At 39.6% G+C, this 25,312-nt stretch overlaps 1 protein-coding gene across 1 annotated transcript; it reads right to left on the reverse strand.

Moving 5' to 3' along the window:
- Nucleotides 1-779: 779 nt before the first annotated feature.
- LOC110542697 (tripartite motif-containing protein 43B-like) lies at nucleotides 780-5,814 on the reverse strand. The gene is made up of 5 exons (XM_060376876.1): nucleotides 5,404-5,814; nucleotides 3,955-4,185; nucleotides 3,138-3,160; nucleotides 2,347-2,444; nucleotides 780-1,276 (listed from the first exon to the last, which is right to left on the reverse strand). Exons 1-5 carry the CDS (start codon nucleotides 5,812-5,814, stop codon nucleotides 780-782), a joined length of 1,260 nt encoding a protein of 419 aa, XP_060232859.1.
- Nucleotides 5,815-25,312: the final 19,498 nt, after the last annotated feature.

Genomic DNA, 25,312 nt, shown 5'->3' on the forward strand with positions numbered 1-25,312 from the left:
TGGGCCAACCAGCTCTGCTATCACCCAGGCTCAGCTCCAGGTTTCAGAGTTGGCCCATCCCAACATCTGTATCATCTGTGAAGGACTGGGACATATGAAGAGGTTGGCCAATCCTGCTGATTTAAAGCTGCAGGATTTTTATAACACAGGGCAACAATAGCATAACTGAAAGGAGTCCCATTGAGGACCTAATATTGATGAATCAGAAAGCCAGATAACTTGAACCAGACCAATGAGTCATTGCAATGAACATTTAAAAGTGAAGATGTGTCGTGATATTTAGTGAGTTTGAGGACAGCCTGGTCTACAGAGCTAGTTCCCGGGCAGGCAAGTCTACATACACACACACCAACCCATCCACACCCAACTATCCCTCCCCCACATAAACTCTATCTTGTGTCAATTTAAAATAAAATTAGCCAGCACAATACACATCAGTGCTAGGAAGCATTAAGATAGCATCCTACATCTAAATAATATTTTTATGATTCTAAATCCAACTGGGTTCCTGAGCATATTTAAAAAGGGCTTTAGTTCTGAACTTGAGCTTCATTCCTAATTAGTACTTCTGACATGTATGCAAAAACTAAGAAACAAAAAATGAAACTAGAGAAACCTGCTTTAAAAGGTGTTCTGGGTAGACTCTGGGGGCCACAAAGAAAAGAAAACACAGTTAACCATGTTTTATATTTAATGGTATTTTAATATTTAATGGCAAAAAATAACATTATATTAGGAAATACTTAAACAGCACTGAAGTACTGGATTACAGCTTTCTATCAAAATGTGCCACCAAAGGAGAAGAAAGGCCTGACAGGGTAATTGAAGGCACCCAGAGGGTAACTGAACATGAGGGAACTCTTGGCTACATCCAGGAAACTCACACATCCACTCTCACAATCAAGGAGCACACCAACCCGGCCCACTGGCTTCTCTATATAGTGGTGAATTACTGGGCAGGTGGTGAGGAGACTGTACTGATTGCCCTGTTTCACACACACGTGGAGAAACACACCCTCAGGTTCAGTCTGCTGCCTTGTATTTGTTAAATACTCATCCTCACAGACTCCTACAGCCCAGTCAGGAGAGTCCATTAAATCCATCTCCCAGTAATATTTCCTAGAGAAGAAGCTCTGTGATCCACAGGAAGCAAAATAGTGTCCAGCTGATCCTACAGATGTCTCCTGATGGTGAGAGCTAAAGGTGAATCTTTTCATGACATCAAATAGGTTCATCTTGTCATGGAGTAAGATTGCATTTCCAAAGAATATGTTCACTGTAGGAAGAGGCAAAAGACAACTATTTAGTTGAAAAGACTGTTTACAATTCTTAGGTGAGAGAGGTACCTGGAGATTGCCTGAATTATAAAAGAGAAGGCTAAGGGTAGCAGGTTAAATGTAGCTCAAATACTTCAAAGTCAAGAAATTCCACAAGAAACTGAATGGGATCCTGATAAAAATTTGCTGATGCTGTAGAGGTGGCTTTTCATTACACCTGGCAAATGGAAGATGTGTACTTTGCAGCTAGGTCTGGAGCAAAGACTGTCCTTACCTGTTTCCATTAATAGTTATTTCTAAAATAGAAGCAATGATGATGGTATTTTTATTTGCATGTAAGCACTCATGTTTATACTCAAGTAAAGAATAAATGTGCATTAGAAGTGGTTCCCTGGTTGTAATTGTCTGGTTTAACCCCTCCCTCCTCTGATACTCTTTCCATATGAAGTCACAATTCACATTTAGATCTAACAGGGGAATTAAGACACTGCCTCTTGACCTATCTATTTGTTTTATTTTTATTGCTCATGATATATGCCTTGGTGTATATAGTTATTTTATGTTTACTAAATTCTTTTTTGATAGAGAGCCTTGGTATATATTTTTGACTGGCTTGGAACTCCCTATTTCAAACAGGCTAGCCTCAGACTCATAGGCAATCCTCATGGCTCCACATTTTAATGTTGGGATTACAAGTGTACACCACTATATTTTATATATTTTTAAACTAAGAAGTGTAACATACTTTTAAAAAATTCAACTGCTAAAATGATTAAGGGAAAACAATCAAATAACTCCAACACTTAGAATGATTTAGATGGTCCTGAATTAATTATCATTTCTTATGTCTCAAGGAACAGGTGTTACTATATTTTCATCCTGGATCACATACAACATTATATTCATGTTCATTTATGCTTGTTGTTTGTTAAGTGACCACATGAATAAACACTATTAGAAATGTGACTTACAATGACATAACCTTCAGAGGAGTTACAAATTCATATACACAACACTTATGTCATTGTTGAAGGGCAACTTTGGTCATTTCAGTAGTGCTGATACTTACCTAGGAAGCACTTGCACCTCTCAATCAGTCCAGTGATGGGCAGGACACTGAGCTCTGGTTTCATCACCTGGGGCATGCACAGCTGCACTGACTCACTTCTGCAAGGAGAGGAAGACTTTGATCTGCCTGGTGCTAAAGACACCATCACACTGATGAGGAGAAATGCTCACTCCAAGTTCAGACAATGACTCAGGAGTTAAATCCCTTCCCACACAAGCCTGGCAACTTGAGTTCAATCCCAGGAACCTGTGGTGGAAGGAAAGGACTGACTTCTGAAAGTCATCCTCTGACCTCCACACATGTACAATGGCACACATGCATGCATGCACACACATAAAGAGAACAAATCTAATTAGTACAAATAAACACTTGTCTGAACATCTTTCACACAAGCATTTTCTGATATCATAGTGACCCCACGAACAGAAGACAGGGCTGTTTCCCCCAGATGTTCTTTTTGAAGCCTTCGGGCTTCCCATTTGGTTTTCCATGCATTCTGCCATTTCTTCTACTACTAGAAAAAAAGGGTGATGTACTTCAAGGTTTATGATTTCAAAAGTAGATATTTTATCACCAAGCCCTCTTGTATACACTGCTTCACTATTATGTAGTAAGTAAAGGCACTTTCTGGTAAAGAAGAACAAATGTCATGTACATGAAACCAATCTCAACCATCATACACAAGCAATTGAGTATTCCTATCTAAAGTATATTTTTAGTTTGCTAAGGCAGCTTCGTCAATTTTATAGCACACTTCAAGGATCCTGGCTTGCAATGATGACTATACTTGCCTTTTGAAGATGTCTTCTAAATCCTGCAAAGACAACAAGAATAGTTAAGATTTCTGAAGACATGGCATACAATGTTTGATTATAAAGTTCAGATAAATGTCAGTCATCATCAAACTGATCCACCCTGCAAATATATTTTCATGTCTCAGAATAAAGCCAACTAAGATTAGCAGAGGAGAAATCTTGATGAACTCACACTGTGAAAGTAACACTGAAGAAGAAAATGCATAGTGATTGTACTTTGCTTTGCAAAGGGGACTTTCCTTGAGCCTGCCTACAAAGCATAGGAATACTTTTTATGGAGAATACTTCAAAACTGTGACTTCACCCCTGACTGGTACCTCATAGCTATAATTCCAGAATTTAGAGTTTTAAGGCCTTATGATAACTGTGAGTTTCAAGCCAGCTAGTACCACAAAAAGAAGACCATATATCAAAACCACTATTTCCCAAAGTACCCTCAAAAACACAGCTTTAAAAAGAAGAAATTAGGTAAACTGTGTATAAATAGAGGTGAAATATTCAAGTAGAAGCTCACTGGAATGTTTGGTAACAGGAATAACTGAAAATGGGATTTCAAAGAAGCAAGCTACAAAAACAAAAAAAAAAAGATGTGATATTTAATAGGGAATCTACTGACACACTGTCAAAAGCTTGTTCTTTTAAGATCATGGCAAAAACTAGTGTCTCCAGGTTATCCCTAAAAAGGAAATCCACTGACAATAATTGCAGGGAATGTAGACAGCTATCTTAGGTATAAGAGCCAGAGTGTGGGCCTCAGATAACAAAGCCCTTTCATGAACTCCTCCATGCTCACCTGGAGCAGTACCACATATGACTGCTGAGATATTGTCATCAGCTCCCGATACATTTCTTTCAGTTGGTTCCTCTTTTGGACCATCAGAGCTTTACTTTTCCTGAGTTGTTCTAAAATACATTGGGCTTCATTTCTCATACACTCTATATGCTGCTTTTCTTCTTCATAGAGGACTGGCTGTAGTTTCCTATACTCTAACCTGATCATTTCTTTCTGAAGAGACACGTAGTCCTGAAGAAAAAGGGACATTCTAGATCACATTTACAGAACATTTTATCCTCTCAACTGACTTCTTCTATGTTTAAATTCGACTAGTGGATCCTGTCAGTGTGCTGCACACTGATTTGCTGTATTTTCAGAAATGGAAATTATTTTATTTCATTCAATTCTACTTTGTTAATGGCACAATCAATGAACCCATAATTTTGCTAAGAATTTTTATCAAATTAATGATATCCTGAGCCACCTGAAGAAAAGGTATTCATTGGTAATTCATACTTTCATACAAATTTGAAATTCTGCATGTAGTGATTAAATATCATGACACAGCCATAGAGTCAAGGCACTGTGCCAAACTGTCAGCAAGTCACTCATTAGTCTCAACATTCTCTGCCACAGCTTGGCCATGCTCTCTGAGTGCAGACTTGTATACCACACTCAGAATTAGAGGCCTGCAGAAAAGGTTTTCCTATTATCAACACCCATGCCTTATTCTCAACTTTTGAATGAGCAGGTTTGCAAGAGAGCTGCCTCAACCTATTTTCAAGCTGATTTTCAGCATCAGTCTCATACCCACCATCCACTGAGTTGACATTCTGTTCTCTGCATTTAGACTCTCCTGATTTTCTTGGAGCTTCTCCCATAAAGATGCCATTAGATTTAGAAATTTCTCCTGTAAAAAGTAAAAAATATCCACTTTAGGTAAATGAATCCTACTGATGAACTCTTAGGCAATGAACACATTACTGTAGGGAGAGTGGAAGGATCACAATATCCTTTATTTTTTACTATTGTTGACTATGAATTTTAGATTTCAGGGAAGAGAAATAAAAAATACAACATAACCCTTTGCTCACTTAAGTGATTTATGAGCCTGACTGTCTGGGTAACTTGTATCTGGTTGGGATGCCCAGATCCTTCTCTCTAGCTAATTCCAATGTATTTTTTTTTCTCATTTAGTCTCCAGTCATGGACATTTTTGAAGATATGAATTTACTATGTCATTTTCCAGTGACCTGAGCATAGTGAATCATAAAACTAGAAATTTTCTTTACATTATTATTTTCTGAAACTGTGTTTACATTTGTGATTACCCTTTCTCCATTAGCTGTTTTAAAAAAGCCTCCATTCAGAATGTAATTGTTTCAACATCATCAGGACAGGAATCTTCCTGTGCTCTCCTAAGCCTCCTCTCTCCAGCTGTCATGTTCTCTCAGAACCATTACTTACCATTTGCCTCTCAGCAGCTGCTTCAATGGGACAGTGTCTGTGACCCTTGTGCTCCTGAGAGTCAGAGCACCATTGACAGAGGAGGATCCTGTTCTCCTCACAGAAGATCCTCTTTGCCTCCTTGTGGGTCACACACTTGTGCTCCTCAGAGTTCAGGTACTTCATGAGGCTGTCCTGTCTGGCAATGGACACCAGCTTCTTCAGAACAACGTTGGTTCTGAAGTCCTTCTGCTGGGATGGATGCCTACACGGGGGACAGTGGACAGGAACTTGCAGGTCTTCCCAGAAAAGGCAGAGGCAGGCCCGACAGAAGCTGTGTCCACAGCTTATGGTGATTGGGTCTGAAAGGCAGCCCAAGCATATGGAGCAAGTGAGCTCTTCCTGGAAAGCCTGTGAGATGCCTGACTCCATTTTCCTGAGGAAAGAAACAGAATTACTATTATTGGGCACTAGAGAAGCAAGAAACTTCACAAAATCTAATTTAAGTTGTGATTCAGTTCTGTCTGTGTCAAAACAGGATTCATTTTTTGTATGACCAAAAAGAAAATGAAGCATAGGTTTATAGTTGTTGATAATTCCTGGCACACTTTTCTCTATGGAAACACAGAGGATCTGATGACCTTCTGTGTCTTCCCATCTGCAATTCTCCTGGAGACTTCAGCCCAGATTGGTACATTGATTCAAGGCCATAGCCATCTTCAATGTAGAAAAAAACAATGTGGGAGGAAAAATACACTGTAAAGTGACCAAAGTCAATCAACTCCACAGCTGGCCTTTCATTGCAGACGTACGTTAGTAGAACACTTCCTTCTTTTCTATTCAATAAAATAAACCCTACTTCACACCTTGTCCATTAAATGCTTTTGTTTGATATCACATTAAGTTTCCTTTGTTCCACCACTTGCCAAGAATAATACTTTATGATGGCTCATAACTCAAGAGTATTGGCCATCATGCTGTGAAAGAAATGGTGACAGGAGTTCAAAGCAGCTGGTCTCCTGGCATCCAACATCACAGTGGGAAGCAAAGAAAACTTATGTTCAGCTCCTCTTCTGCTTTTTCTTTAGTTTGAGACCATAACCCATGAAATGGTGCAATTATCTCAATAGAATTTATGGTGGAACTTTGCATCTGAAAAATCAAACCCAATAATCATTCACACACTTGAGAAGTCATTTTCATACCAATCCTAAATAACATCAATTGAATACTAGGAGAACCCTCTGTGGAAATTGTTTGCTTCCCAAAGACACAACTCCTGCCTTGAGTTTATGAGGGAAAATCTTGAGACATAAAGGAAGCTCTCATGACTATTTGAGACTTAGTTATCTAACTAATAGGGTTCCCATTTTTCATCGGTTTTAACTTTTACAAAAGAAATAATCTTGCTTTGATTGAGGCCAATTTTGTGAAAATAACTTAAGTTCCTGGGATTTGACACTGATAGAGTCAAATGGCTATATAGGTGGTTGAGAAATAACTCAAAATCCAGGACTAACACTCATTTTCAACGATTAGAAAAATGAGGTGGCCTTAACTTCTCTGATGGTCATGTTTTCCATGAAGTTAATTTTTTTGTATATTAGACAACTCACCCCATAATGCTTTGAAAGTAAACAGAGATAACTAAAATCAGAGAAACTGAGGATTGTATCAGACTTTAACCAGAATGTACTATTATAAACGGAATGGTGTGATTAATGCTGCCTTTAACTGCATGTAGCCTTCCAACTCAATATCAAGCTCTGTCAGGAATAGCCAATTCTACCAACATGGTAGATTATCAAGCAGCCCAGAAGACTCAATGCAATTCTTACCAAAATTCCAACACAGTTCTGTAAAGACCTTAAAAGAACAATTCTCAACTACATATAGAAAAATAAAACAGCGAGCATAGCTGAAACAATCCTATACAATAAAACAAAATACAAGAACCAAAAACTTCCTGAGGTATCACCATCCGTGATATGCTGTATTACAGAGCAATAGTAAGAAATCCCATGTTATTAGTATAAAAACAGAGAAGTTCATGAAAGGAATTGAAGAGTCAGAAATAGACCCAGATACTGGAGTTTTTACAAAGAAGCCAAAACCATTCAACAAATTGTGTTGGTCTAACTCAATGTCTGTATGCAGAAGAATGCAAATAGATCTATATTAATCACCCTGCACAATTCTACACTTCAGGAGGTTCTAAGACCTCAACATAAACCAGATACACTAAATCTAATGAAAGAGAAAGTGAAAAATAGACTTGAACTCATTGGTACAGGAAACAACTTCCTAAACAGAACAACAACAGCTCAGGCACTAAGATCAATAATCAATAAATGGGACCTCATGAAATTTAAAAAGTTCTCCAAGGCAAAGGACACTCTCAATAGCACAAAACAGCAGCCTTCAGAATGGGAAAAGATCTTCACTAACCCTACATCTGACAGAAAGCTAATATCAAAAATATATAAAGAACTCAAGAAATTAAACACCAGCAAACCAAAAAACCCAATTAAAAAATGTGGTATAGAGCTAAACAGAGAGTTCTCAAGAGAGAAATCTCTAATGATCAGTTAAAGAAATGTTCAGTGTCCTTAGTCATCAGGGAAATGCAAATCAAAATGACACCAAGATTAGATCTTACACCCATCAGAATGGCTAAGACCAAAAAGTCAAGTGCAGCACATTCTAGCAAGCATGTGGAGCAAGAGGAATGATCCCCCATTGCTGGTGGGAGTGAAAACTTGTACAACTACTGCAGAAATCAATCTAGAGTTTTCTCAGAGAACTGGGAAACATTGTACATCAAGACCCAGATATACCATTCCTAGCTATATACCCTAAAGATGCTCCACCGTACCACAAGGCCACTTGCTCATCTATGTTCATAGCAGCTTTATCCATAATAGTCAGAGGCTGGAAAGAACCTAGATGCCGCTCAACTGAAGAATGAATGATGAAAACGTGGTACACTTGCACAATGGAATACTACTCAGTGATTAAAAACAGAAAAAATTACTTCTATGCTGTTCCTAAATATCTCTAAATTCTGATATATTTCCAAATAATTTGGAGCATTTAATCATTATATATTATATGTATATCCATTATTTGGAGGTGTTAGTCTTGCATCTATGAAGTACATACAAAAGAAAACACTCTTAAAATATTTTATAATTTGGCAAAGCACAAAATTGAAAAGTATCTTGTAACAATCCCCCAGATCATCACATCAGACTATCTAGAATGTTCATTATGACAAATCTAAAAATATCCATAATTTTAACCCACATTATATAGGAAGAAAGATGACCAAATGGCAACTAAATCACTTTTTTTTTGTTAAACAGTAAAAATGTTAATTCTAAACAGAACCTTCAGATTTGTAATTAATTAAAACTAAAAAACATAATGTACTTTTCCCTTGTGAATTTCTCACTCACCCAAGAAATTTTCTCAGGCCTCAGCAGTGTTTGGTAGAGATGCACTAATGTTACTTCACTCTGGGGTCAAATTCTCAATGTGTGGAGGTGATAGATCTAGCAGGGTCTGGAGCTAGTAAGTTTGGAAACACACTCTGTCTAGTCTGGAGAACAATGAACCTGGTTAGTCCCTGGAGTCTCCTTTTATGGAGTCTCTGAAGACCACACCCACTTCTTCCCCTGGTTGCTTTCACTAATGCTTCCAATAGTGAGTTCTAGTAGATTGAATCAACCTTGTTTCCAATCTGCACAAGCAAATATCCACAAGTTTTCCTGGGTTACTGTTTAGCTGGGTGGAGGCTCACACCTTTAATCCCAGAGTCCTAGGTCCTGGGCTAATGAAGCAGGAAATTTTTAGTTCAAGGCCTGCTAAATTATACATTAAGAACTTTGCTTTTTTATAAAAAAAGTGCATAATTTACAATAATATTTTACAGTGCTCATATTTTGTTTTGAATCATGTAACAGATGATGGTGTCATCCATCTCTGATTCAAGCAAATACCAAGAATAAAATGTTAAGATCTTCAAGAATTCCATCTTTGTTTTGATCACATTCATCTGAAAGGTTACTTCTTCCAGCCATCCCCATTCCCTACTCACTTAACTTTATTTTCTTAAAAAAAAGTATAAAAAAAAGACATAAATCTCATTCTGTTTACTTTGACTCTGTAGCATGACTTTGGAGTTCAAGGATTCCTAGCTCCCCAGCTGTCTAGAGTTCGTGTTGACCAGACAGAGAATTGTGTGTTAATGCTGTAGATGTATAGTTAAAAACCTACCACATCTCAATCAGGTACTTTTTCACATGGATGCTGAGTTTGTATATTTCATGTTTTTAGCTGAAATAAAATTGCATCACTTTCCCATTCTCTTCCCTTCTTACAGATCCTTTATATAGGCAGCCACAAGAGAGAAGTTTTGGGTAAGGTTTTAGGTAGATCCTCACACCTGGAAAGATCTGGGTTTGGGTGGGTCTTTCCGCTTCAAATAATTCAATCAAGAAAAATCACTCCCAAGAAAAATTCCAGCTGGGCAGGTGTAGTGGTGCATGCCTGTAATCCTAATACTCAGGGAGGCAGAGGCAGTCAGATCTCTGAGTTTAAGGCCAACATGGTATCCAAAGTGAGTAAAGGACAGCCAAGACTACATAGAGAAACCCTGTCTCAAAAAGAAAGAGAAAGAGAAAGAGAAAGTCAAAGAGAAAGAGAAAGAAAGTCAAAGAGAAAGAGAAAGAAAGAGAAAGAGAAAGACAAAGAGAAAGACAAAGAGAAAGAGAAAGAGAAAGAGACAGAGAAAGAGACAGAGAAAGAGACAGAGAAAGAGACAGAGAAAGAGAAAGAGAAAGAGAAAGAGAATGAGAAAGAGAAAGAAGAGAAAGAGAAGAGAAAGAGAAAGGTAGATTCCAACCTCCTGGGTTTTAGTTAACTCCAGATGCCGTCAAATTGACAAGCAAGACTAAAGAAGGGTGGGACTTTTTCAAAATTTTCCACTACCACATCAATACGTCCATTGTTCTGGTCTTGTTTATGCAGGCATTTCTAGAAGAGGCAGTTTCACTGCAGACTTCCTGGTATTCTGGCTCTCTCTAGCTTTCTCACCCTCTTCCAAAATGTTTCTGGAGCCAATGATGCAGGGGTTAGGATATAGGGGTATCTCTTGGGTCTGGGATCCCCATGATCTGTTGGGTTTTACAGTCTGTCCAGCTGTGGTATTCCTTGAGTGTCTCTTCTATGTTCTTGTAAATAAGCATTACTAGGCTTTTTGTTTGTTTTTACTAGACTTGCAATCTAATGTTTTATTTACTTTTATACTTAATCAAATCAATACTAAATTAATGTTGTTTCAAGAATTATGATACCAAAAGAGGACTGGAAGGAAAAGAGTGTTTAGGACTATTTTATGTGACCTGCCAGTTTTTTTACATTGAGATATGTTTAGTATTTAGAGAGCCCAAGGAACCGTATGAGTATGTTGAGACAGACTCCAACGAGTGTGTACTAATGATGAGAAAGAGGTTAAAATTACATGTAACTCATCCATTGAATTCTCAACTATGACACTAGATTTGTCATCTGATGAAGATTTCTTATGTATGTAAAATTTATTTGAGTCCTGTAGCTAGAAATGTGGTTCAGATAAGAACTGCAAGAATTCCATGGATGAAAGTCAGGAAGTATGCTTTCATTGATGCTGTAGCTTCTTCTGGTAAGTGGATTAAAATCAATGATGTAACAGAAATTCCCTTATGGCAGAGCAGGTGCTGGAGATCCTCCCTTTCCCTTAGTAAATTACTTCTCACCTAGAATGACAAGTTCCAAATCCTGGAACAAACATCTCAAACCTAGTTGAACAGGTAGCTTCTGCCCTGGAGAATCCTCGATTGGGGGTGGGGGGGAGATGGTTCAGTTTGTTTAAACAAAGGTATGGCAAAGTTTTAGGGTGGATCCTCAGAGTGTAAATGATCTGGTTTTAGGTGGGTCTCCCTGCTTCCAATTATTCAATCAAAAAAATATGTCTCAGGCTAAATTTCCCAAGCTCTTGCATTTTAGTTAATTTAATCAAGTTGTAATCAAGTTGATAAGCAAGAATAACCATCCCAAGGGCTGAACACTTTGTATTGTGTGATCAGTTAGAAAGATCATCCCTGAGAGAGGCTAATTTCTTGGTCTAGTAGTGAGTCCCTTCCAAAATTCTTCCTTCCACATCAACACATTCATTATTTTGTTCTTATTTATGCAATTGTTTTAAGACAGGCTGTTTCACATCACACTTCCTTGTATTTTGCCTCTCAGAATCTCTCTGCCCCACCATCCACACTATCTGTGGAGCCACTGAGGCTGTAGCTATGGGATATAGATATCTGTTGGGGTTGGGATCACCATGATCTGTAGACATTTTCCCTTGTAACCAGATGTGATTTGCAGTGATGATCTCCATTTGTTGTAAAGAGAGTCTTCTCTGATGAGAAGTAGACGCTCATATCCCTATGGTTATATATTCAAATATTTTGTCATTCTTGACTCTCTTTCAGATCCTAGGCCCAGGTTATACTTTAGCAATTTGAACAGACACAAAAGACTGAAAATTTGGCCACTTAGGTGTATTTGAGATTTACAAGTGTATGAGAGCAGAGACAATGCCACGATTATTTTGAGGTATATCAGTGTTCTTCTTTTCCAGTAGTTTTATCCAGGACAGTCTTGTCCACCTGGCTGATATGTACTTTGCTTACAAGACAAGTGGGTCTTCTAGGATGTAATGACTATTGTCACCCTGTGCTGTTCTTTACTCTGTCTTTACTGTTCTTTTCTCTGGTAGAGAAATAGGCAGAATAGCTATTTGCAAGTCCAGGTAGTCTCACTTATTATGGCATGCACACTGGTGCTAGTCAATGCTGGTGAATGAGCATTTACAGAATCATTGTCCTATCCAGAGTTTCGACTCCCATGAAATGTTGATGGGAAGCACCCAACACTGTTCTAGAAACTCAGGGTGGAAACACCTTGCTAACTCTAACTGCATATTCTTGATTCCTGTTAAATTGATTTCTTGTTTTATGCTGCAGTTGCCAACTAGGATAGAGTGTGTGTGTGTGTGTGTGTGTGTGTGTGTTCCTTGTCTTTAAAATATCCATGCACCTGTCTTACTCACAGGGATCAGTTCATAGACTCAGTGGGCATAGAGAAGTCAGCAGGCAGGTTGCCATAATTTGTGTTTGTCACAAAACCTATGTGACCCCACAAAGACCCTTTGAGAAATTGTTCTCAACCAGGAAATGATGTTGATCATAGAATATGGGTTTCATAACAAGCGTGAGGTGTAGTGGGTCAAGTTTACCATGGGCAAGATTTGCAAGACTGCCTGGTAGTCGTTGACACTGGACAAAAAGGACCCCCAGAGCATCTTTTTGAAGGCAATGCTCTACTGAGGTGACTTGTTCGATTTGGAGTGCATTTTTTATACATAAGTTTATGTTTTATGATATAAAATTAATGTACTAAAGATGATAACATTTCATAGGGATTTCTTTTTGAATAATTATTAAAATACTAGTTTTTATTAATTAATTAAATTTAAATCTCAGTCATAGATCCCTTCCTCCTTTCCTTAGGGGATATAGGATTATTTAATTGGCTTACCTGGTCTTGATTCAGCTTTGGCATGTGGAATAGTTTGAAGAGTATTGGTGTTAGCTCTTCTTTGAAGGTCTGGTAGAATTCGGCACTGAAACCATCTGGCCCTGGGCTTTTTTTTTTTGCATGGTAGACTTCTGATGACAGCTTCTATTTCCTTAGGGGATATAGGACTATTTAATTGGTTTACCTGATCTTGATTCAGCTTTGGCATGTAGAATTGGTCAAGAAAATTGTTCATTTCATTTAGATTTTCAAATTTTGTGGCATATGGACTTTGGAAGTAAGACCTAATTATTGTTTGGATTTCTTCAGTGTTTGTGGTTATGTCCCTCTTTTTGTTTTGGATTTTGTTGATTTGAATAGTTTCTCTCTGACTTTTAGTTAGTTTGGTTAAGGGTTTGTCTATCTTGTTGATTTTCTCAAAGAACCAGCTCTTGGTTTTATTGATTCTTTGAATTGTTTTATTTGTTTCTAATTTATTGATTTCAGCCCTGAGTTTGATTATATCCAGCCATCTACTCCTCTTTGGTGTGTCTGCTTCTTTTATTTCTAGGGCTTTTAAGTGAGCCATTAAGTTGCTTACATGAGATGTTTCGAATTTCTTTTTGAAGGCACTTAGTGCTATGAACTTTCCTCTTAGCGCTGCTTTCATTGTGTCCCATAAGTTTGGGTATGTTGTGCCTTCATTTTCATTGAATTCTAGGAAGTCTTTAATTTCTTTCTTTATTTCTTCTCTGACCCAGCTGTCATTTAGAAGCAGGTTGTTCAGTTTCCATGTGTGTGTAGGCCTTTTGCTATTTTTGTCATTGGGGTCCAGTTTTAGTCCATGGTGATCAGACAGGATACAAGGGATTATTTCAATCTTCTTGTATCTGTTGCGGCTTACTTTGTTACCAACGATGTGGTCTATTTTGGAGAAGGTTCCATGAGGTGCTGAGAAGAAGGTAAATTCTTTGGAGTTTGGGTGAATGGTTCTGTAGATGTCCGTGAGGTCCGATTGATTCATGACCTCTGTCAGAGTTATTGTTTCTTTGTTTAATTTCTGTTTTGTTGACCTGTCCTTTGTTGAGAGTGGGGTGTTGAAGTCTACCACTATTAATATGTGGGGGTCTATGTGTGGTTTAAGTTTTATTAAAGTTTCTTTTACAAATGTGGGTGCCCTTGCATTTGGGGCATAGATGTTCAGGATTGTGATATCTTCCTGGTGGATTTTTCCCTTGATGAGTATGAAGTGTCCTTCTCTCTCTCTTTTGATTGGTTTTGGTTGCAAATCTACTTTATTAGATGTTAGAATGGCTCTTCCTGCTTGCTTCTTGGTTCCATTTGCTTGGAAAACCATCTTCCAGCCCTTTACTCTCAGGCAATATCTATCTTTGTGATTTAAGTGTGTTTCTTGTATGCAACAGATTATTGGGTCTTGTTTATGCATCCATTCTGCTAGTCTGTGTCTTTTTATTAGAGAATTGAGTCTGGTGTCACTTTCATGAATGGTTGATACTGAAGAGAAACCTGATGAATGTGTTTAGTATGGTAACTCAATGCTTTGTGTTTTCATGTGTCATAGAGATGTAATGAAGTGGTATAATTGGCAATCAGTTGCATCTCACTAAATAGCTTGATTTGATATGAACATATATATATATATGATTTGATGTTCTGTGATTCTGTATGTTGCTCCTTATTATCCATTTGTCATTTCTTCTTACAGGACTGCATTCTATAGGAAATATACAATATAGAGATTCTAGGTAATGTAACAACAAGGATATTTACTTAAAAAGAAACACTCTGGTGTGTGCCTGTAAAGTGATTATGAGGTTTTAGGCCATGGCAGATATGTACAGAGTGGGAAACAACTTTGTGGCATCTTCTTTTGCCATCTTTTCTTTTTATTTTATTATTATTTTTTTATTTATTTATCAGTTACATTTTATTAACTCTGTATCCCAGCCGTGTCCCGATCCCTCATTCCCTCCCAGTCCCTCCCTCCCTCCCTCATCTCCACCGTGCCCCTTTCCAAGTCCACTGATAGGGGGGACCTCCTCCCCATTCATCTGATCCTGTTTTATCACGTATCTTCAGGACTGGCTGCAAAGCCCTCCTCTGTGGCCTAACAGGACTGCTCCTCCCTTCGGGGGTGGGGAGACCAAAGAGCCAGTCATTGAGTTCCTGTTAGAAATAATCCTTGTTCCCCTCACTTTGGGAAACCAATTGGTTACTGAGCTACCACAGGCTACATCTGAGAGGAAGTTCTAGGTTATATCCATACATGGTCCTTGGTTGAATGTCAGTCTCAGAAAAGACCCTGTGCCCAGATATATTTGGTCCTTGTGGAGCTCCTATCCTTTCCCCATCAGACTAACTCCCCTTCTTTCTTATGATTCCCTGTACTCTGCCAAAGGTTTGGTCATGAGTCTTTGCTTTGAAAACACTGCTAGTTAGAGTCTTTCAGATGCGCTCAGTAGACTCCTGTCATAGGTTCAATGCACATCCCATCTGTCTTTCTAAATGAGGATTGATCATCTTACCCCATGTCCGCTCAATTGATTATATTTTTTAGGTGTATAGATTTCATTCTCATGGGTGTAAGATGAAATCTCAGGGTTGTTTTGATTTGCATTTCCCTAATGGCTAATGAGGTTGAGCACTTCTTTAAATGCTCCTCTGTCATTCGATATTCCTCTACAGAGAGTTCTCTGTTTAGCTCTGTTCCCCACTTTTTAAGTGGATTACTTGGTTTGCTGCTTTTCAGCTTCTTTAATTCTTTGTATATACTGGATATGAGTCCTCTGTCAGATAAAGGGTTGGTGAAGATTCTTTCCCAATTTGTAGGCAGTCACTTTGTTTTGGTGATGGTCTCCTTTGCTTTGCAGAAGCTTTTCAGTTTCATGAGGTCCCATTTATTGATTGTTGCTCTTAGAGCCTGTGCTGTTGGTGTTCTATACCAATGAGTTCCAGGGTATTCCCCACTTTTTTTTCTAGCCAATTTAATGTGTCAGGTTTTAGGTTGAGGTCTTTGATCCACTTGGACTTCAGTTTTGTGCAGGGTAATAAGTATGGATCTATTTTTATTTTTCTACATGTAGACATCCAGTTGGACCAGCACCATTTGTTGAAGATGCTATCTTTTTTCCATTGTATGGTTTTGGCGTCTTTGTCAAAGATCAGGTGTCCATAAGTCTGTGGGTTTATTTCTGGGTCCTCTGTTCGGTTCCTTTGATCCACCATTCTGTTTCTATGCCACCACCATGCAGTTTTTAAAACTGTTGCAATTTTTTTCATACAAGTCTTTGACTTCCTTGGTTAGGGTTACTCGGAGGTAAGTTATGTCATTTGTGGCTATTGTGAAGGGTGTTGTTTTCCTAATTTCTTTCTCAAACCTTTTGTCTTTTGTATACAGGAGTGCTACTGATTTTTTTTTTTTTTGAGTTAATTTTGTATCCGGCCACTTTGCTGAAGGTGTTTATCAGCTGTAGGAGTTCCCTGGTAGAGTTTTTGGGGTCACTCACGTATACTATCATATCATCTGCAAATAGTGATAATTTGACTTCTTCCTTTCCAATTTGTATCCCCTTGATCTCCTTCAACTGTCTTATTGCTCTAGCAAGGACTTCTAGAACTATGTTGAAGAAATATGGAGAGAGTGGGCAGCCTTGTCTTGCCCCTGATTTCAGTGGGATTGCTTTAAGTTTCTCTCCGTTCAGTTTGATGTTGGCTATATGTTTGCTGTATATCGCCTTTACTATGTTTAGATATGTGCCTTGTATCCCTGATCTCTCCAATACTTTAAACATGAATGGATGTTGGATTTTGTCAAATGCTTTTTCAGCATCTAGGGAGATTATCATGTGGTTTTTTTTCTTTCAGTTTGTTAATATGGTGGATCACATTGATGGATTTCCATATATTGAACCACCCCTGCATACCTGGGATGAAGCCTACTTGGTCATGGTGGATGATATCTTTGATGTGTTCTTGTATTCGGTTTGTGAGTATTTTGTTGAGTGTTATTGCATCAATGTTCATAAGGGAGATTGGCCTGAAGTTCTCTTTTTTGGTTGGGTCTTTGTGAGGTTTAGGTACCAAGGTGACTGTGGCTTCATAGAATGAGTTTGGTAATGTTGCTTTTGTTTCAATTTTGTGGAATAGTTTGAAGAGAACTGGAGTTAGCTCTTTTTTGAATGTTTGGTAGAATTCTGCGCTGAAACCATCAGGTCCTGGGCTCTTTTTGGATGGGAGAATTTCGATGACTGCTTCTATTTCCTTGGGGGATATAGGACTATTTAATTGATTTACCTGGTCCTGATTTAGCTTTGGTAAGTGGAATCGATCAAGAAAATTGTCCATTTTATTTAAATTTTCAAATTTTGTTGCGTATAGACTTTTGAAGTAAGTCCTAATGATTGCTAGGATTTCCTCAGTGTCTGTAGTTATGTCCCCCTTTTCATTTCTGATTTTGTTGATTTGGATGGTGTCTTGCTGCCTTTTAGTTAGCTTGGCTAAGGGTTTGTCTATCTTGTTGCTATTCTCAAAGAACCAGCTCTTGGTTTCATTGATTCTTTGAATTGTTTTATTTGTTTCTAATTGATTGATTTCAGCCCTGAGTTTGATTATTTCCAGCTGTCTGCTCCTTCTTGGTATGTCTGCTTATTCTTTTTCTAGGGTTTTGAAGTGAGCCATTAAGTTACTTGAATGCACTGTCTCGAATTTCTTCTTGAAGGCACTTAGTGCTATGAACTTTCCTCTTAGCACTGCTTTCATTGTGTCCCACAAGTTTGGGTATGTTGTGTCTTCATTTTCATTGAGTTCTAGGAAGATTTTAATTTCTTTCTTTATTTCTTCCCAGACCCAGATGTCTTTTAGTAGCAAGTTGTTCAGTTTCCATGTATGTGTAGGCTTTTTGCTATTTCTGTTGTTGTTGAAGTCCAGCTTTATTCCGATGGTGATCAGACAGGATACAAGGGATTATTTCAATCTTCTTGTATCTGTTGAGGCTTGCTTTGTGACCAACTATGTGGTCTATTTTGGAGAAGGTTCCATGAGGTGCTGAGAAGAAGGTAAATTCTTTTGTGTTTGGGTGTAAGGTTCTTTAAATGTCTGTTAGGTCCATTTGATTCATGACCTCTGTTAGAGATATTGTTTCTTTCTTTAATTTCTGTTTTGTTGACCTGTCCTTTGTTGAGAGTGGGGTGTTGAAGTCTCCCACTATTAGTGTGTGGGGATCTATGTGTGGTTTAAGTTTTATCAATGTTTCTTTCACAAATGTGGGTGACCTTGTATTTCGGGCATAGATGTTCAGGATTGTGATGTCTTCCTGGTGGAATTTTCTCTTGATGAGTATGAAGCGTTCTTCCCCATCTCTTTTGATTAATTTTGGTTGAAAGACTATTTTATCAGATATTAGAATGGCTACTTCTGCTTGCTTCTTGTGTCCATTTGCTTGAAAAGCCGTCTTCCATCCCTTTACCCTCAGGTAATGTCTATCTTTGTGACTTAGGCGTGTATCTTGTATACAACAGATTACTGGGTTTTGTTTATGCATCCATTCTGTTAGTCTGTGTCTTTTTATTGGAGAATTAAGTCCATTAATATTGAGAGAGATTAATGACCAGTGGCTGTTAGATCCTTTGAATTTGATGTTGGCTGTGGTCATACTGTTGTGTGCTTGGTTGCTTTTTGTTTTACTGTAGTGGGGTTATTTATTTCCTGTATTTTCTTGAATGTAGCTAGCTTTCTTGGCTTGTATTTTCCCTTCCAGTGTCTTCTGTAATGCTGGATTTGTTTGTAGGTATTGTTGAAATTTGTTTTTGTCATTGAATATCTTGTTTTCTCTGTCTATGAGGACTTAGAGTTTTGCAGTGTATAGTAGCCTGGGCTGACATCTGTGTTCTCTTAGTGTCTGCATGATATCCGTCTAGGCCCTTCTGGCTTTCATAGTCTCTGTTGAAAAGTCAGGTGTGATTCTAATGGGTTTGCCATTATATGTTACTTGGCCTTTTTCCCTTGCAGCTTTTAGTATTTTTTTCTTTTTTCTGTATACTTACAGTTTGATTATTATGTGGCGGGAGGATTTTCTTTTCTGGTCTAATTTATTGGGTGTTCTATACGTCTCTTGTATTCTTATTGGCCTCTCCTTTAAGTTGGGGAAATTTTCTTCAATGATTTTGTTGAAAATATTTTCTGGGCCTTGGTGCAGGGAATCTTCTTTTTCCTCTATTCCTATTATTCTTAGGTTTTGTCTTTTTATGTTGTCTTGAATTTCTTGGACGGTCTGTGTCAGGAATTTTTTAGATTTAACATTTTCTTTGACAGATACATCTATTTCTTCCATTGTATCTTCCACACCTTAGATTCTTTCTTCCATTTCTTGTAGCCTATTGGTTATGCTAACCTCTGTAGTTCCTGCTTTCTTCCCTAAGTTCTTTCTCTCCACAATTTCTTCCATTTCTGTTTTTTTTTTTTTTTTTAATTTTTCCAATTCTATCTTCAGGTCTTGAGCTATTTTGTTGGTTTCCTTCCCCTGTCTGAATGTATTTTCATGTTTTTCTGTCAATTCCTTCAGCTGTTTGTTTGAACAATCCACTGTTTCTTTTATTTCATTCAGTGATTTAAGCATTTCCTCTCTAAAGGCCACAGAGTGTTTGGCTGCAGCTTCCTCTATTTCTTTTCTTATTTTATTTGTTTCCTCTGTTATCTTCTTCATGAGCATAGATGTTAGGTCATCTCCTTGAATTTCATTATTCTGGGGTGTCTAGGGCTATTTGCCCCTGGATAACTGGGTTCTGGAGATGCCATATTGCTCTGGCTTTTGTTGGTTGAACTTTTACGCTGTCCTCTACCCATTGGGTTATCTTAGTTGTTTGAATTTAGTTTCTGGTTGTTCCTGGACTCTTGTACTGGAGAGAATCCCTTTGGCAGGAAGATGGTTTTTCCTGAAGGAAACCTTCCCAGCTTTTTGGGTATAGTCACTGGATGTCCAGTGTTTTTCAGGAGTTGCTACAGCTCACCTCAGGCATAGAGACCTGGGTTGTAACTGTGGTCCTGATTAGTCAAGAGGGCTCTCCTCTCACTGGGAGAAGTCCTGGAGACAGCTGTCCTCCTTCTGGGTTTCTTGCTGTAAATTTAGTGATCAGCTGCTGTAACCTGTGTGTCCCATGGTTTGGTCGGTTCTGTTAGGGATAACTGGTTGCTCCTTGGAGCAGTGTCTGGGGTTGATCACAGGGTTCCCGGTCTTTTGTAGGTCTGAGGTTGGGGCTCTGTGCCCCAGAACCCAAGAGGTAATCTGTGGCAGGTGAGTACTGCTCTGGTGTCTTGGGGCACACAGTTCTGCCTGTAAGGTGTAGTTGGTACAAAGCAGGCCTCTGGGCTGGCAGAGCGTGCGCCCACCTGCTAGTTTGCGGGAGCTGAGTTTCCAATCACTCTGTATTCCCTGTTTAGGCCCAGATCTGTGATGGCTGGGCTTACTCACCTGTTTGCGATCTGCAGGCTACTAGACTTTCCCTAGGTGACCCCAGCAGCACAGTTTCTTCCTTCCCTCTGGGGTCCTCTCTGGACAGGGGTTCCCAGTCCCTGTTGTACTGGGGCATGCAGCTTGTCTGTACCACTGAGCTGAGCGCGCAGCTCTCTGTGCAGCAGGAGCTCAGTTGTGTTGGTGGTGGGTACCTGCCGTCCTAGAGACCTTCAGGGGAAAGACTGGGTGACCCATGATCAGACTGGCAACTTTGCTTCCCCGTGGGGTTTTCTTGCAACTGGGACTCCCAGTCTCAGGCACCCTTGTGCCCACCGATCAGCCTGGGAAAGTGATTGGGACATGCAAGCTTGCTGCTCCAGCCCGGGGCCCCAAAGCCCGAGTTACCGGGGATTTCTTCTGGGTTCTGGCTGGGTAGCCGTGAGTGGACCGGACCAATTCCCACACCATGGGAGCCTCCCCTCATCTGGGAAACACGATGTAGTTTCAAGGCCCAGAGTTCAGTCTCCTGGTCTCTGCAGGGAGAGTGCTGTCCTGTTTTCTCAGATGCGATGCTCTCCCGGCGCCGCCATCTTGGCTTCCCCTATATATTATTTATTTATATATTATTTAATTCTTTTTTATTTTTTATTTTTATTTATTTTTTATACTTTATTCACTTTGTTTCCCGCCATAAGCCACTCTCTCCTGCCCTCCCGATCTCAAGCTCCCACCCCTTCTTCAGGCATGCTCCTCCCCAAGTCCACTGATAGGGACTGCTTTCTTCTGATCTTAGTCTATCAGATCACATCAGAAGTGGCTGCATTGTCATCTTCTATGGCCTGGTAAGACTGCTCTCCCCTCAGGTGATCAAACAGCAGCAGGCCAATCATCTCATGTCAGAGGCAGTCCCTTTTCCCATTACTACAGAACCCACGTAGACACTAAACTGCCATGGATTACATCTGCGCGGGGGTTTAGGTTATCTCCATGCCTGGTACTTGGTTGGAGTATGGGTCTCTGGGAAGACCCCTGTGTTCAAATTTTCTGGTTCTGTTGCTCTCCTTGTGGGGTTCCTGTCCTCTCCATAACCTACTATTTCCCACTTCTTACATAAGATTCCATACACACTGCCCAACACTTGGCCATAAAGTCTCAGCATCTGCTTTGATAGTCTGCAGGGCAGAGTCTTTCAGAGACCCTCTGTAGCAGGTTCCTAGGTTGTTTTCTGCTTTCTTCTTCTTCTGATGTCCATCCTCTTTGCCTTTTCAGGATGGGGATTGAGCGTTTTAGTCAGGGTCCTCTCTCTTGATTAGTTTCTTTAGATGTACAGATTTTAGTAGGTTTATCCTATAAGCCTATATGAGTGAGTATATACCGTGTGTGTCTTTCTGCTTCTGGGACAGCTCACTCAGGATGATCCTCTCCAGGTCCCACCATTTACCTGCAAATTTCATGATTCCTTATTTTTCATTGCATAGTAATACTCTATTTATTGTATAGATGTACCACAATTTCTGCATCCATTCTTCAGTTGAGTGGGAGACACCTGGGCTGTTTCCAGCTCCTGGCTATTACAAACAAGGCTGATACAAACATGGCTGAGCAAATGTCCTTATTGTGTACTTGAGCCTCTTTTGGATATATGCCTAGGAGTGGTATGGCTGGATCTTGAGGAAGCAGTATCCCTAGTTGTCTGAGAAAATGACAAATTGATTTCCAGAGTGGTTGTACAAGTTTACATTCCCACCAGCAGTGCAGGAGGGTTCCCCTTTCTCCACAACCTCTCCTGTATGTGTTTTCACTTGAGTTTTTCATCTTGGCCATTCTGATGGGTGTAAGGTGAAATCTCAGGGTTGTTTTCATTTGCATTTCCCTGATGGCTAATGAGGTTGAGCATTTCTTTAAGTGTTTCTCTGCCATTCAATATTCCTCCACAGAAAATTCTGTTTAGCTCTGTTCCCAATTTTTTTAATTGGATTACTTGGTTTTCTGCTTTTCAGCTTCCTTAGTTCTTTATATATGCTGGATATTAGCCCTCTGTCAGATAAAGGGTTAGTGAAGATTCTTTCCCAATCTGTAGGCAGTCGTTTTGTTTTGATGATGATTTCCTTTGCCTTACAGAAGTTTTTTAGTTTCAGTTTCTTTTATTTCTTTCTGTGATTTAATTATTTCTTCTCGGAAGGCCGCAAACTGTTTAGCTTGTATCTTCCCGTATTTCTTCATGGATGGCCATAATCTGCTTGTCTTTAACTTCCTCCATTTCTTTATGGATAGCCATGATCTGTTTGGTTTTATCTTCTTCTAATTTTTTATGTATTTTATTTGTTTCCTCTATTATCCTCTTCATCAACATAGATGTAAGGTCATCTTCTTGATTTTCTATTATGCTGGGTTGTCCAGGGCTGCTTGCTCCTGGATGGCTGGGTTCTGGAGATGCCATATTGCTCTGTCTTTTGTTGGTTGAGCTTTTACGCTGACCTCTACCTATTAGGCTGTTTTAGGTGTTGACTGTTAGTTTCTGTGCTTCCTAGAGTCCTGAGGTAGGGAGAATCCCCATGGCCAGAAGATGATTTTTCCTGAAAGAGGCCTTCTCTGCTTTTTGGGTATGGTCACTGTGCTGGGAGCCAAGGCCACCTAGTGGAAAGTTACAGACAGCTGCAACAAGGTCATAGGTGAGAGATTTACCTTTCCAGAACCTATGAGACATCTGTGAGTCAGGCTAGACATTTTGAGATATCTTAGCTGACATTCTTGTAGTATCTCTTTTAGTAAACATTCTTGCGGTGTTCTGCATCATCATTAATCACCCTGTTATGTTTTGTAAACTATATTGCTGACACATTTTCCCTTCCTGCCTTCTCCCTATAAAGTTGTGTGAAATTTTTCAAATAAACGAGAGCGAGATCAGATTATAGACTTGCTCTCATTCTTTGTGTCTCCTTGTCTCTATTTCATTCTTTTCACCCCTCCTTAGGAATTCGTTGAACTCCCCCTGGATGGGACATAATTGGCGCCCAATGTGAACCTGAGGCACTGGGGATTGAACTGAACGTTGTTCTTTGTGGGCCCACCCAGTTTCATAGTATCGCTGCTTCTACAGGAGAAGTGAGTGAAGATCCTGCCTAAGAGATCTCCACAGAGCCACCTGTCTTTGAGTCTGATCCAGAGAGTTAAGTCAGAATGACAAATTATGGGACAAGAGTTGAATAAACATGACTTATTCTTTCAGGGTCTCAAGAAGTCCTTCAAGACATGAGGAGTAAGGGTAAATAAAAAAGAAAATCTCATGGCTAATGCCCTGGTGGTAGCTCCAACAGCCGTCAATGAGATGTAGTAACAATGGTGGCTGTAGTTCCAAGATCCCTTTTCTGTCTGAAGAGAGTCATAGCGTGAGGGGCATCAATGGGCACAGGCACCCAGTGAGGCATGCGAGTAACCAGGGCATACCTAAATTTACTAGCATTCCAGCATTGGGCAAAAAAGCAAGTATCATTACCACAATTACTTGGCTCTATCTGGCTAATAATGAATAAAAATGGGGGATATAGACAAACAGGTGTGGGCTTATAGGAAATATTATGAGAAGCCTTAACCCCTCGTTGGAACATCCTGCGTCAGTTCTAGAACTAGCAGTGGTGGTGTCCGAGGTCTGCTCAGACCCTGAATAATCATTTAGCCAATGTAGCTCATGCCTTAGTTGTACATAAAGGAATTAATGCTCAACTAAAAGGAAGGTTGATGGTGTTCAATCAGAGGATTGACCTCTTGCAGGAGCAAATTGATACCCTATGGCAAATCGCTCAACCTGGCTGTCAATGAAAGAATGCTGGACTTTGTGTCACTAGCATACAACATGAGAATTTTTCCTGTGCTGCAAATCTGTCTAAACAATTGTCAAGCTATATTTTAGGTAATTGGACTGGAGAATTCGATACTATGATGGAGCAGCTGAGAGTGGCCATTGTCACAGTAAATTCTACCAGAGTGGACGCAGGACTAGCCACAGGATTATCAACATGGATTGCTGCAGCCATGAATCATCTGAAGGAATGGGCGGGCATGGGAGTGTTAGCAGGCCTTCTGGTGTTGGTCTCCTTGGTTTGCCTGTGGTATATATGCAAGATTAGAGTCTCACAACAGTGTGATGCAGCCATGATCATTCAGGCCTTTACAGCCATGGAAGCAGGACATTCTCCCCAAGCATGGTTGGATACCATAAAAAGCTAAAATGATATGCTCAGGATGCGAGGCTAAGCACTGCACTCAGGGTCAGCCGCTTTGGACCCAGAGAAGAGCATGTCTGATTGCATGCGGGTTGATGCCCCAGGTCCCGCCTCTGAGAAAAAGGTATCGGACGGGTCTGATGCTCTTTGGGTGGATGACACCTAAATAAACATCTGTACAAAGTCCCAATTTATTTCTAATATCAGAGATCAGACCTCTACTCTTGCCTGATGCGTCTAAAACAAAAAGGGGGAACTGTAGAGAGCTGCGGAATGCTATGCCTTAAAGATGGAGCTGGTTTCCGCCTTCCACCTTCCCGATGGTGAGTGCTCTCTGTCACGAACAACTCCACATTTGGCTAAGGCCGAGGATCTGGCTTGCTTCCATGTATGTGGACCTATCTGCATTGCCCCCGTGGCACGCCTGGGTTGGCTACCCAGAGGCTATTTAAGCTGTGGGCTGGCTTTCCCCGGGGTCCGAGGATTGTTCAATGTTCCTGAATAAACTGCATTGAAAAAAAAAAAAAAAAAAGAAAGAAAATCTCAAGCTAAAGAGTTGCTTGAAAGATTAGAGCAGCCAAACAGGCAAAATAATAATAATAAAGTACTTCTAAGGGTATTT

This window comes from Meriones unguiculatus, unplaced genomic scaffold (assembly GCF_030254825.1).
Source record: "Meriones unguiculatus strain TT.TT164.6M unplaced genomic scaffold, Bangor_MerUng_6.1 ChrUnknown_unordered_Scaffold_102, whole genome shotgun sequence".
In the NCBI taxonomy this organism is placed as follows: Eukaryota; Metazoa; Chordata; class Mammalia; order Rodentia; family Muridae; genus Meriones; species Meriones unguiculatus.